The sequence below is a fragment of the Juglans regia genome, chromosome 3, assembly GCF_001411555.2.
Source record: "Juglans regia cultivar Chandler chromosome 3, Walnut 2.0, whole genome shotgun sequence".
NCBI classification, from domain to species: domain Eukaryota; kingdom Viridiplantae; phylum Streptophyta; class Magnoliopsida; order Fagales; family Juglandaceae; genus Juglans; species Juglans regia.
Window position 1 is genome coordinate 4,097,383 of NC_049903.1, and position 14,017 is coordinate 4,111,399.

The window sequence follows — 14,017 nt, forward strand, 5'->3', positions numbered from 1 at the left end:
TATTATTAGACCTAGCTAGTAATTTTTAGCTGATCTGCTATCAACCCATTATGACTTAATATGTGTTATTATTGAAAAAAACAAAAAGTGAAACAGATGATCAAAAGAAAGCAACGAGTTACTTTTTGTCTTTTTGGTGATGATCCCTACAACATGCTTGCTTTTCATCTTCAGCATTACCAGAAGAAGGAAGTAAATGCAAGGTAAATGATGGATAAAACAGCGACGACGACGACGACAGATTGGTGGAGATAAACTTGGGACACTGACACTCGGAGGGGAAGGATGTTCAAAAGGGGAGGGATTTGGAAGGTAACTCAGAAGGGGGGGTTGCAGTTTCATTTTAATGAAACACTGCGTTTCATTAAGCCTGCAATGCAGTCCCCGAGTGGGGACTGCAATAAGAATTTTCCAAATCAAATATGTAATTTTTCTGGTTGGTTCGGATCAACAGAAGGAAGCATCGTGTCAAAATCACTTCAACATTTGTATTGAAAAAGCCTTTGGTCTGGATGTGAGTTTCTGCCTGAATTTAGCTTACACCAAGATGTTAATACTTTTCTATCTAAATAAATTTCCTATTTAGCTAAAAAATCAGCCAGCATAACTGTATGCATTCCTCTTGTTCATCAGGCCATCCCCTCACATAAAGAGAACTAAAGATTTGTGAAATGGAGGAATAATTTTCACTAACTTCATTCAAGTCATCAAGCCAAAATGAAAATAGATGCCACAATCAGCAGTTTAAAAAACAAAACCCAATCAAAGAAAGAAGAAAAGAACTTGAAATGTAAAACAATATCATGGCTATCGATGGGCAATATTTTCATGCTAAAATTGTCACATATCAACCAGCTGCATCCATACTTTCAAGATGTAACGTTCTGAGTATAATTTGGAGATCTTGACTCTTAGATATAACATTCTTCAAACTACAAAGTGCAAATTTACAACCACAATTTGATAAAAACTACAAATTTCAACATTCTTCAAGCTTCAATTACAAATTACAGTTTCTACAAACTACTCCACAACCACGGTTTGATGAAAACAATACATTGTCTGTAATGGCCTCAGATTCTCCATGGAATGATAAGATGCAAATTAATCATCATAATTCATTGTACCTTTCACAACACAATCTAAATCCTATATAAGCTGGCCTTCACTAGGAAGATGGGAGGGGAACTGCCAACATTCTCGGGTTTGCTTCCGACTCAAACTTGAATAAGACAATGGGTGGAAGTTGTCATTAACAGAAGTTCATTCGGAGACTTTCTTCCTCTTCAGAAGGGTCGTACAAATGGAGATGAAGAAAAAGAACTGACAAATTTTTAAAGTCATATAGATCCTTGACTGACTTGAGCTCCCCAGGCCGGCCTATACAAAACAAATGAGCAACAACGGTAAGGAAAATAAGGGAATGCGGCTGCTTACAGGTAGAATTCAAGGAGATATTGAATATTTTCATTTACCCAAAAACTAAAGAGATAAATATTCAATATCCTTTGAAAGCAACACGGTTCAACTCCCAGGGAAAGGATTAAAATATTGCCCACAACGGAACCTTACTTTCAATGGAACCCTACTTTCAATAGAAATGCACAAGACTGGGAGATGGATGACATTTCGGCCTTTTTTGACCTTGTGTACTCCACTCGGATGTCGGGGGAAGGAGAAGACAAGTTATATTGGCGTCCCTCTAAGAAAGGAGTTTTCACGGCCCGCTCGTTTTATCATTCCTTATATGTGCACAACTCAGTCTCGTTCCCATGGAAGAGCATCTGGAAGACAAAGGCACCTCTAAAGGCAGCTTTTTTTGTTTGGACTGCCACTTGGGAAAAGATTCTTACCATAGATAACCTGAGGAAACACGGCATCATAGTTATGAATTGGTGTTATATGTGTAAGAAGAGTGGTGAGTCCGTAGACCATCTCTTACTACATTGTGAGATTGTCAGGTCCTTATGGTCCGAAGTCCTAGCACGGGTTAGCATGGGTGATGCCAGAAAAGGTACGTGAGTTTTTAGCCTCTTGGAGAGGTATTAGGGGCAACTCTCAAATTGCATCCATATGGAAGATGCTACCTATTTGTCTATGGTGGTGCATTTGGAGGGAGCGGAACGCAAGATGCTTTGAAGATCAAGAGAGATCAATGGAAGAGCTTAGAACTTTGTTTTTCAATACTTTCCTTCATTGGTCAATTGTAATTGATTTTCAGGGCAGGTCTTTTCACGATTTCCTTGTATCCCTAAGCTAGACTTAAATTTGCTCATGTATATGTCCCGTATACTTGGACATCCTTTGTATCACTTTTGATCAATAAAATTTTGTTTACCGATCAAAAAAAAAAAAATATTGCCCACAAACAAAGGAAACCAACTTGTCCAATTGAAACCACCCAACCCAAGAATGGAACTTCAGTTGGTGCAAGCCAAGGAATCTCAATCCAAACTCTCTGTGATTGAAGCAAAAAACATGGTTAAATAAACCAATAGACACACAGCCAATGCTTCAAGAAGATCAACTTATCAGAGTACCAAAATCCTGACATTCTCACCACCAAGAACTCACAAAATGGGATCTTTAAGAAGAAAATATTTCAGAAGGCAACGAAAAACAAATTGATTGCAAAATTTCTGAACTAAAATGGGTTTGGTTCCCCTTTTCACCTGTACTTTTTTCTTATCATTAGCCAAACTGCAGCATCAATTTAATAGAAGGATGACAATCACAGTAGCAAGGTAGTTACTGATAATTTCAGCTTCTTTTTTAATATTCTTTTTCTTTTCTTTTTTTCCCTTGGATGAGGTGTGAGTGAGTGTCAAAACCCTGAGATGTCTGAGAAGTAGATGCAGAAAAATAAAAGCAAAACTAGTTTAATAATAAATAAGATCTTTTGAAACCCATGAAGTTAAGCCTGATTTGTATAATTATGGTAGCTGACAAAAAGAAAATTAAAGACTATTGATCTTCATAATTCTCAAGCAAACCTAGAGAGGATTTAAAGGTGAGTTATAACGAGTCACAGATTAGAGGCATGTTTAAAACCAGGGACCTAGGGGTGGTAGTTGGTGGATAAGGATCCTTTCATTTACTTGAAATGAATAGCATCTATTTAGTGCAAAACATTAAGTGGATTTTTTTTTATTGTACTTGTCACTCTAATCATTCATAAAAATGCAATAACCATACTTCATACTTGGTACAATATAGGTAATATCCATTTCAAGTGAAATGGAGAGTATATTGTTAGATAGTTTATGGGAGACTTTTTGGTGTTTTACTCTTGTTCATTCCCTGAGACCTGCTTTAGATTAGACAATAGCTAATGCACATTTCAAGGAATTCCATAGTCTGAGAGGCGAGAGGAGAGATTACTTTGCGGGATATATCTTATTTGATGCTTCTTTCTATCCTGTCTATCTATACTGTTCAACAACCATGTGTATACTGACGGTACGAGATTAATATGCACAGATCAGAAGCCATGATTAAGACTACAAACAATATCTAGTGGGTTTTCTAACTTTGTGCTCAAACAATGAGACAAACACTGCTCAAAGAAGTTGCAATCTGGAATACACGAAGGAAAAATACCCTAAGCCCCAAAATTTTCAATACCCATCTCACCAAAACCCATAACACAAACAAACCGTAGCCTCCCTTCACCTCCCTCGGCACACAAGCAGAAACCATAACCATAATACAAGAAAAAAATATCTCCAACGTTACCTGGGAAGCTGGGCAGAGGGGCGGCCAAACAAATCTCACCAACTGGGGAAGAAGAAGCGTGAGCAGAGGGGCGAACGCAGGGAGGTGATCATCAGCCACGAACTGAAGTACTAATCTGCGGAAGAGAATCCACAAACTGGAGATGGCGGGGCGTTGAGCAGAGGGGAAGAAGAAGCCATGAACGCGGGGAGTGGGAGGTTTGATCAATTTTGAAAATTGGCTCTTCCTTCTAAAGTTAGAACACGCGTTTCACAGAAAAAAAAAAACCACGTCAGGTGTGTGGTGTTAGTAAACAGTAGGCTGATGTATAGATATAGATTTACTCTTATCATATAAGTTAACCTTTTTTCCAATTTCTCAGCAAACAAACATAGCGGGTAGTTCTGAAACTTTAAAAGGTTATCTCAATCTGGCAAACTCAGTAAAAGCAGCAAGACACTATGAAATCCAAGTGAAAAAAATATAAAAGGTTGCTATCTTATGTATCCTACCCAATTAATAGATTTGAAATGGACGTATGCATTATAAGGTGCAGGACCAGCATGCACCATTTTAACTCTTTTAAGCCTACATGTCACACAGACCAGACCACAACTCCATTGTTCCGATGTGGTGCTTATGTTACAAGCGGTCATGATGATCGCATCTACTCTGTTGTCTTGCTGTTCCACTTTTTTGTCCAAAATGGCAAACATATCTGTCATATGCATAAGTGGCAACCTTATTCACGCACCCCACGAGCGAAATACATATTTTCTAATCATCAAATGCTAACAAAACAAGCTCATGTGTAGGAAGATTTGTTGGGTGAGTGGAAGATTTTGGGTTGAGTTATGAAAGTACAGAAACTAAAATAATATCATGTGGGTTGGTACTTGGGAGGATAATCAATCTCTGTAGCCTCTTCCTAATAATATCCTCTGGTTGATAATATATTTAATATATCATGGCATAGAAACAAGCTGCATACCTTTCCTCCTCCAGCTTCCTTGAATCCTGCATTGCCTAGGCATGCTGTTTACTTGCATACGCTGCACTTCTATAAGTAGTCAAAAGTTATTACAAAGAGAATAAACTAGTACAAGAGGAGTAAGGTTCGGATGATCTACAAAATCCACTAAACAAGGGACAGCAGTCCTGCCAAATAACAATGACAACTGTACTCACACAGATCACATGAAAAAATACTTAACAGTTGGTCTAAATTAACCAAAGAGCTGCTTCCAAAACTGTTTCCATGCTTTCCAAGCAACCTTTCTAACTCAACCACCTTATTTGGCATCATGAATTGAGCCTTAAATACAGTGAATAAAAAGGACCACAATTCTCACGCAATTTGCATCTTTGTATTATTCCATGCAATATATGATCCTTACAGGCTGAACTTGCCCACATCAGAGATGCTACTTTTATCTTGCAATCTTCATTCTCAATTGTTTTTTCCACTTCTATTTCATTCCTAAACTTGACACCTCATGCAAATATAACTTTCAGAAAGCAGGAACTCATCTAAATGGTTGAATGGGGAAAAAATGCTATACTTTTTTCTGTAGAGGATAGCAGAAAGCTTCTGAAGTGGCTGGAACTCAAAGGTAGGTACAAAGGGCATGAAACCAAGTTATCATTGTAAGGGTGAAGGGGATACAAGCAAGGTAACATATAAACGCAGAATTAGCATAAGAGAATGGAGGGGACTTTGGCCTGTACCAGTGGAAAGATGGCACAGGATTTCCTTTTACCTTGCTACTTTTTAGTTCATGTTAACCCAAAAATCATCAGTGATGACCGGTGTGTTCTCCAATAAAAACAACGGCAATTATTAAATGGATGCTCCCAATTAAGCATAAATTCTCCACATCACCTCTAGGACAAGTATCATCAATTTCCTGCCAACACTCATGTCACAGAAAATCCCTCGTCCACCATCAACTCATCGTCTGGAATATATCCAACCTTTTTCATTTTTGCATGAAGATCCTGAAGTAATGAACAAACACGTTCTGATTGACTATGAGACTTATCGCCAACAACAAACACATGTGCACTATTCCCAATCTCTATCCAACTGCAACCAGGCTGTTTCTTCAATCCCTTAGCCTTCATTTTCAGCCTCACTTTAGCAGCTTCTCTCCATTTCCCCGCCGAAGCATATATGTTAGACAATAATAAATACGTGCCTGCATTCTCTGGCTCCAACTCTGAAAGCTCCTTTGCAACCAGCTTCCCCATGTCCATATCCCCGTGAACATTACATCCAGCAAGTAGAGCCCCCAAAACAGATGCTGATGGCTTAGTCCCAAGCTGCCTTATAAAATCAAATGCCTCTCTGAGCCTCCCGGCACGGCCACAGAGATCAACCAAGCATGTGTAGTGATCTTCTCTCACGATTATGGATTCATCTCTCACAAGCTCATCAAAATGCTTTAGCCCCTCGTCTACCAAACCAGCATGGCTGCATGCTGAGAGCAACCCCACATAGGTGACATCATCAGGTTGAACGACTAATTCCCGCATTTCATTGAACAAATTAATTGCCTCTCTGCCACATCCATGGTGCGAATAGGCTGCAATCATACCATTCCAAGAAACTAAATCTCTATGGCTTGTCATCCCATCATCAAACATCTTCCTGGCGGTACCCAACTCCCCACACTTTGAATACATGTTTATGAGTGCTGACACCGCAAAAGCACAATCCTGATAGGTTGTTTTACTTATCATCTGATGAATTTGCTTTCCCTCAGTAAGACCAGCTAGGTCACTACAAGCACCCAAAACAGTCACAAAAGTTCCCTGATTGGGTTTCACCCCATCGACCGCCAACATTTTTGAGAAAATCTTCAATGCTTCTTCACTTTGCCCATCTTGAATATACCCTGTGATAATCGCAGTCCAAGATATCACATTCTTTTGAGGCATTTCGTGAAACAACTTCCATGCCCTACTTAACTCCCCATTCTGAATAAGTCCTGTAATCATGATATTCCACGAAGGCATGTCCCTCTCCGGCATTCTCTCAAACAAGTCAAAAGCCTCATCCAACCTCTTATTCTGTGCATAACCTGTAATCATAGCATTCCAAGAAACTACATTCCTTTCGGGCATCAAATCAAAAAGTACCCGCGCCTCATCAATCCTCCTATTTCTCGACAAACCCGCAACCATTGCAGTCCACGAAATAACATCCCTTTCAGGCATCCGTTCAAAAAGCCTTCGTGCCTTGTCAATCATCCCACATTGTGCCAGTGCTGTTATAATGGTATTCCACGAAACCACATTCCTCTCCGGCATCCTCTCAAACAAATCCAAAGCCAAATCAGCCTTACCATTTCTTGCATACCCATCAATCATTGTGTTCCAAGAAACCACATTCTTAACCGGCATCTCATAGAACAACCACTCCGCTTCCTTAATCCTATTTAACCTTATATACCCACTAACCAAAGCCGTCCAAGTAATCACATTCTTCTTAGCATCCACTCTATCAAACAACCTCCTTGCCTCCTCAACCATACCACACTTTATATACCCCGTGATCACTGTCGTCCATGTGACCACATCTCTCTCGCACATACCATCAAACACCCGCTGTGCTTCTCCTATTTTACCCTCTCTACAGAGCTTGGTGATCAGCCAATTTGACCGTGCCACATTCGAGTTTGCGCTATAATCTCTTCCAGGTGTTGCAAATCTGGCCATTCCCCGCTCATTCACTGAGTGGTAAAAATAAATTTGGCATCCATATAGAAGCTTGGGATCCGATAACAATGGTATACTACTTCGGACACAGTTCAAGATTGGTGATCTAGCAATACCGCTGCACTTTTTTAAGTTAATCGATACTCGAAAAGAAGCTGACATGTTCAGCAAGAATCTAGGAGTATCAAAACATCCCCATAACCACGATGACGAGCCTCGAAAACACTCTCACATAAAAGAAACCTTACGTAACCAAGAAATTGGCATCAAAACATTGAGCACCTATAGTTACTATACAAAGTTGGTGCTGCAAACATTACAGCACCAATTACAAGCCGAAGATTCAGAGTTACATAGAAAATCAGAGGCAGTTTTACATCCCCACACCTCAGATATTCAATCCCCCCAATATGCTTTTCTTGGTAGCTTTTGGGCTCTGCTCATCTGCACATGAACATAAATTTGGTTATGACCACTAAAAGATGCAAGAAGCCATCTCAAACTTCAAAAGAGCACAGAACTAATAATAATGATTGGAATTTTTGCAAGCAGAACCACTCACAAGGAATAAAATGCAAATAGAGTCATCAACCACATTTTTTAATAGTCGGATTTCATGAGCCATATTTAAAAGAGCAATGAAGCAGTAACAACCCATCTATAATTTATTACTACTTCCACATAAAATATATTTTTTTCAAATTTTTTATACATCAAAATCAAAATCAAATTTCAAAAAAATATTATTTTATTCAATAGTAGTTTAAGAGTAGTAAATTAGTTGGTAGTTTATCATTTCTCTATTTAAAATAAAAATGTTGCCTCAGACCCAAGTCCACCAGTAGCCTCACTTCACCAGACCGGAGCTCTACAGAAGTTTTCTCCAGCAAAGAAAACTGAGTCCGGAGTCACTGAACCCCAACAACATCTGCCGGCTTTAAGCATTGCCGTGCTCTCACACGCATTGACCATTTTTTTTTATAATATCTGTGGTGTTTTAAAGTGCATTTCCAAGAGCTCTATTGACGGGCTTACATGGCTCATTCCCAGGTCCTATAGATATTCTACATATGGATTCATTAGCTTTACATTTCAGACACTCACTCTAATCCTGATTTTGTTTTTCAAACAGCTACTCCGTTAGCTACGGCACCAAAATTCACATCATATTTTTTCTGGGTAGTTTAAGTTATTTACAAGACAAAACTGTGCAAGATCTTAACCAAGCCATTATATTTTTGTTACAGTGGGTGTGTACGAACAAATACATCTATAAAGCCACTGACAGAAAGAAAGATACTACAGAGATGGAAACAGCTGTATCCAAATTTCGCAACACCACTTGCTAATAAATATCAGATTTGCTTCCTCTTTTTTGGTAACAGAGTACCTTCCTAAAAAGAGGACAAGATGAGGAAAAGGATGAATGGAAGACACTTTACAAATTGTGCCGCTCCTCGAGGAGGGGATCCCACTTCTGCCAGGACTTAGGGGGCACACAACTTAATATGCTCAGAGTGTATAATTAATAAGCCAAGTCTATTGCTCAAAAAGAAACCAAGATAAGCGAAAATCGAGCAGTGACTGAGGTTACCTTTGTTCAAGTGGGGAAAAAAGATTACGTTGACTTTTGTACAATGGGAATTTTTTCTAGCCATAAGCCAAAGAGGGGGAAAAAAGTATGGTCTCAGCACACGCGGCTTTTGCATGACAGAGGTGGCTTACACTAGCATATGCATAGAGTTCTACCAACACTTGCTTATAATAACCATAAGTGAAACAGACAAAATTGCAAAACTGAGGTCTTCTAAAACACTGACTCCTAGTTCTCTCAATGCCTAGGCAGCTTCAGTGATGGCCTCCTACAGCTTATATATCAACGTCATAGCTCATTTGAGACAATGGAACCTTATTCTTTGTGTAATAAACACATCCACAAATAAGGATCTGTACACAGATTCTGTATTTAACAGCTCCTCCAAAATAAAGATCCTTATAAGTACTTCAAACTCTTAACATTATTATGCTTGCTCTTAAATTATGCTGCTAAGAAAGCAGAGTTGCAAAAGGAGTATCATTAAAGTGAAATGAGGTGGACAAAAATGTGCAGTTGTGCCCACAACCGAGAAATAACTGACTGCAATTCAGCAATAAAGAGAAACACATTTTCTAAAATCTCTTTCTGGTACATCCTAGGATTAAACATTGCTAATTTTATTTCCAATAGTACCTAGATCCTTAGATGCTGTCTTTCATGGGTACAGGTATGTGGTTTATGCCAGACTTGACTGAAAAATAACTTGAAATTTGAAAACAATATCCTAAAATAAATTTGAACAGGATAATAGTTGATACTGCATACTATGCCCTTAGCAACCTAATTGAAGGAAATAGGAGGTGGCACATATGCCTTCAGGCTTCACCAAAATGTAAACCCCCGCCAAACTATCAATTCCCGATACCCTGGTTCTGAAGACTGAATCCAACCATCTTTTACTTTCAATTTTTTAAGAATATTTATTAACAAAAAAGAAAAAGAATCCTACTATCTCTTTTTTTTTATAAGTTAAAAAGAATCCTACTATCTATACTCAAATTATGTCTTTCATGCCCCAAATTCAGACCTTGAGTGCATTCTCTTTGTTACCTTGGCCTCAAAGAGCTCACATCTGCTTACATTTTCGCCCAAATGTCCCCTTTAAAAGGTTTTTCTTTCCTTTTTTTGGCAGAAGTTTACATTTATCGTTACTTTTCTTTTCCATTCTGTTTTTTTACATAATTTTATTCCTTGCTTTGCCTGTAGACGCCATTTGGCTCTGTGATGAAGATACGTTTGTTGCTACTTTCAGTACTTTGTTTGCAAAGAACCAAGTTGTTGGGAACATGAAGAAAGTTTGAATCTTTAATTAGATTTATATTTTTATAAATAGGCACTCTTCGAAACCGAGTGGAGCGGATATCCGGAACGCAAAAAAAAAGAAGAAAAAAACTCAAAGTTCCCAGACAAGAACCACGACCTTGAATTGACGAGATGTTACATTCAATCACAGGTGAAACCTACTGCTTTAAAGGATAATATAACTTCTATTTGTCAAATAGTTAATTATAAACAGGGATTATTAACTAAAAAAGGGAAGTATACTCACAAAAAGGGATATCAGCATCACATATGAGAAACAACTAGCAGGGTTCCAAGAGACAAACCCAGATAGTGTTGAATTCAACAACCCAATCAGCCAACATGGAAAGGACCAATATCGCCGGTTCTGAGAGAGCTGGCAACCTCATCAGCAACGATCAAGCAAGAAGAGACCCAGCCAGTCAGAGCCACCCACACCATCTTTGCCATCCAAAGGGTCATGGCCCATGGCATTGCCATTGTCTCTGAATCTTTCTGTTTTTTGCTTTCCAATCAAACAATTCAAACCCTGATATCGTTTTTGTATTTAAAGACTGATAAAAAATAAAATAAAATCATTTTTGTATTTAAAGAAAACACATTTGAGGATCAAAGCCCTTGTTTGGAAGAAAATTTTTTCTCATCAACTATTATTTACTACCTCACACCCCACACCCTATGAAAAATAACCCCACACCTTATGAAAAACACTCTCATACCTTATAAAAAAAAGTTATAGATATGGGGTATGAAAGTGAATAGTGGTTGATGCATAGAATTTCTCTATTTGGAAATAACAAAAGAGTCATAGGAGCTGATAAAAAATAGGGGTGGGCAGCGAGGCACTGCCCCGCCCCGCCCCGCATCTAGGCCCCTTAGCAGGGGCGGGGGGCGGGGAGGGCCCAACCCCACCCCGCATTTCCCCATCCTGCACTCATATATTTTATTATATAAATATATATTTATAAATATTTATTATTTGTACTATATATAAATATAGTAATATGTATTAAGTAGAACTTTTACTTAATATTTTGTGTAAGTTGTATTGCAGTAGGATGACCCTTTTATAGATTGTCAAGGCAATACAAGAGTCTCATATTGCTTAAGTGTGATACTTGCATTATGAAGACAATCTATAAAAAGGTCATCCTACTACACTACAACTTACACAAAATATTATAGTCATATTTACAAATTTAAATTTACACTTTTAAGTCCAAAAATGTGTTTTTGATCACTTTTAGACCCAAGAATAATTTTTGGACCTAGTGGACTGTAGTCCATTATTGAAATGGGAGTCCGCCCCGCCCCCCGGCATGTGGGGCGGGGGACGGGGAGGGGGCTACCCCACACCATATGGCGTGGGTAGCACCCCTAATAAAAAAGGTGTAGTTAACGGAACAGGTAAGAGTTGAAGGAATGTGATGCATGGGGTACAAGTCATTGATTTTTCTTACAAATTTGTAAAAAAATTTTTTTTTATAAGTATTTTTTCAGATATTAAACTGATAAGAATAGATACTACACTTGATCTTAGCCAAAAGGTCGAGAAATTGTACAAGGCCTCGTCAAACTATCTCGTTTATCTTATTTCATTCTATTTAATTATTATAAAATTTTTATGTAAATTATAATAAATAATTTAATTTTTTAAAAATTTTAAAATAAAAATTTATATTAAAAAATTATATTTTATTCAACTTTCATATCATCTATGTAACCAAACAATAACTAGGGCTGAGCACAGACCAAGTTGGAGTCGGTATGGCCATCCTCCGACTCCGATTTGTCAGAGGTTGAATCCGACCTCCAACTCCGACATGTTCATCCTCCGCTCCGACTTCGACTCCAACTCCGACTTGTCGGAGCGGAGTCGGATTTGGGCTTTTTTTTACTGTTTTCAACTTCTTATTTGGCACACTTTTTAAAAAGAATTTTTTGTGTGAGCTTTTAAATTTAATTTTTTTCAAAAATCACAATCTAAAGTAAATAATTTACTTTTTACTAAAAGCATAGCAAAAAATAAAACTAAATAAAAACAAGTAACATACTAAGTTACTAACATGCTTCAAAAAATAAAAAAAATTAAAAATGACTAATCACTGCAATAAACATCCACTCCCATCAATGCATCATCAATCGTCCACATCCAACTAATCACTTCAAGTCTACAATAAACATCCACACCCATCATCCATCAACCACATCCAAAATCATCCACACCCATCATCCACATCAATCATAATAATATGTTCTTACAAAGATTACAACAAACATTTTTTAAGTTTTATTTTTGAAAAAAAGAGAAACCCAACATTTTCTAAGTACCAACCAAATTAAATGTTCCCAACAACAAACATATTATAACAAATTAATGTTCAAAGTGCCACACTGTCATTCCAACTTCTAAGTCGTGCTTAAAATAAATATGAAAATATTTTAATTAGAAAGTATTTTGCTATGCCAACCAGAAAATGATAATGACAATAGAGCTAACTATGAATTTTGCTATGCAGTAAATATCCATTATCCTCCATGAATTTCACAGAGAATAACATTAATACCATAACATTTAGGAGTTCCCGAACTCCAAGAACTATATAACAGTTCAAAGAGACTAACAAACTCCAAAAATCCAATGCAAGCATTGTTGATGGTCCTCTCAATTCAACCAAGGAACATGATATAAGTTATCCAATCTTTCTTTTCATGATTTTCAAGATTGTCAGCCACAAAACAGACATCAGCAGGACTTTCAGGGAATAACATGACAACTTATGTCGTATATACACTAAATTAGTTTATCAAAAAGTGGTGATTTCGTCAAGTCCGAATTCCTAAAGGTGATAAAACTTTAACTTTGTACTTATAAAAATGTTCAACTTTGTGGAACACAGATTAACTGCCCAACCACACCATCAATTACAGAAAGAAAATAAAACAGCCCACATGTTCGCTAAAACAGTGCCAACTTTAGCATCATATTAATATATAAACAGCCCCAAACCACAACACACAAACAAAAACAGTTCCAAAAACAAGTATAATCACAGTATTCATTCAAAACATCCCAACAAAAACAGCCCCAATATTAACTCAAATTAAAACAGCCCCAGTATAATCACAGTTTTATCCAATCATTCCTTGCAACAACAAAAAAACAGCCCCAAACTCAATTCTATTTTACACAAATTCATCAACTGCAACATCCATCCAAACAAGTATAATCACAGTTTATTCCTTCAAAACATCCCAACAAAAGCAGCCCCAATATTAACTCAAACTCATCAACTGCAAGTCTGCAACATCCAACCTATTTTAGTTACACATATTTTATACAAACTCATCATCACAAAATTACACAGATTCACTCTTTACACGAAGAGAGAGAATACGAAGGGAGAAGAGAGTGAGGCTTACCGTGTCGACCGCTGCCTGCGGGGGTGGTTACTGGGTCAGGGTGCGGTCGCGCGGCGACTCGGCGAGAGAGAGACGAGAGTCGGAGGGGACTGGGTCAGGGTCAGATCGGGGGGGACTGTCGCAGGGTGAGATCGAGACTCGCAGGGAAAGAGAGAGAGACGAAAGTCCTGTGGAGGTAGGGTTTTTTGAAGCCTGAAGCCGAAGGAAAATGGAAATTTTGAGAGGGAGAGAGAGAGAGAGAGAGGGGGAGAGGGAGAGACG

The 14,017-nt window shown here is 38.0% G+C and overlaps 2 protein-coding genes and 1 non-coding gene across 12 annotated transcripts; all 3 read right to left on the bottom strand.

Moving 5' to 3' along the window:
* Positions 1-837: 837 nt before the first annotated feature.
* Positions 838-7,622, bottom strand: LOC109019587 (pentatricopeptide repeat-containing protein At2g35030, mitochondrial-like). 6 transcript variants are annotated; one of them, XM_035688509.1, is made up of 4 exons: positions 5,475-7,622; positions 4,706-4,766; positions 3,736-3,964; positions 838-1,380 (listed from the first exon to the last, which is right to left on the bottom strand). In XM_035688509.1, exon 1 carries the CDS (start codon positions 7,594-7,596, stop codon positions 5,632-5,634), a length of 1,965 nt encoding a protein of 654 aa, XP_035544402.1. In that variant the 5' UTR covers positions 7,597-7,622; the 3' UTR covers positions 838-1,380; positions 3,736-3,964; positions 4,706-4,766; positions 5,475-5,631. The 6 variants fall into 6 exon arrangements, with proteins under 6 accessions (XP_035544402.1, XP_035544401.1, XP_035544400.1 ...); XM_035688508.1 differs by having other exon boundaries at positions 4,706-4,774; XM_035688507.1 differs by having other exon boundaries at positions 4,946-7,622.
* A 144-nt stretch (positions 7,623-7,766) lies between these two features.
* Positions 7,767-13,867, bottom strand: LOC109011603. Of its 5 annotated transcripts, none has more exons than XR_001999350.1 (3): positions 13,757-13,867; positions 10,581-10,828; positions 7,767-7,878 (listed from the first exon to the last, which is right to left on the bottom strand). XR_001999350.1 is itself a non-coding variant. In XM_018992873.2 (3 exons), exon 2 carries the CDS (start codon positions 10,811-10,813, stop codon positions 10,667-10,669), a length of 147 nt encoding a protein of 48 aa, XP_018848418.1. In that variant the 5' UTR covers positions 10,814-10,862; positions 13,757-13,839; the 3' UTR covers positions 7,783-7,878; positions 10,639-10,666. The 5 variants fall into 5 exon arrangements, 1 of the variants encoding a protein (XP_018848418.1); XR_001999348.1 differs by having other exon boundaries at positions 10,581-10,862; positions 13,757-13,839; XR_001999349.2 differs by having other exon boundaries at positions 10,581-10,838; positions 13,757-13,838.
* On the bottom strand, positions 11,698-11,893 carry LOC118348118. The gene has a single exon (XR_004801262.1). It is a non-coding gene; the product is annotated as a U2 spliceosomal RNA (small nuclear RNA).
* Positions 13,868-14,017: the final 150 nt, after the last annotated feature.

Bases quoted from the DNA above. Each gene is read 5' to 3' on its own strand.
- LOC109019587 (XM_035688509.1), bottom strand. From the start codon at position 7,596: ATGTCAGCTTCTTTTCGAGTATCGATTAACTTAAAAAAGTGCAGCGGT.
- LOC109011603 (XM_018992873.2), bottom strand. From the start codon at position 10,813: ATGGCAATGCCATGGGCCATGACCCTTTGGATGGCAAAGATGGTGTGG.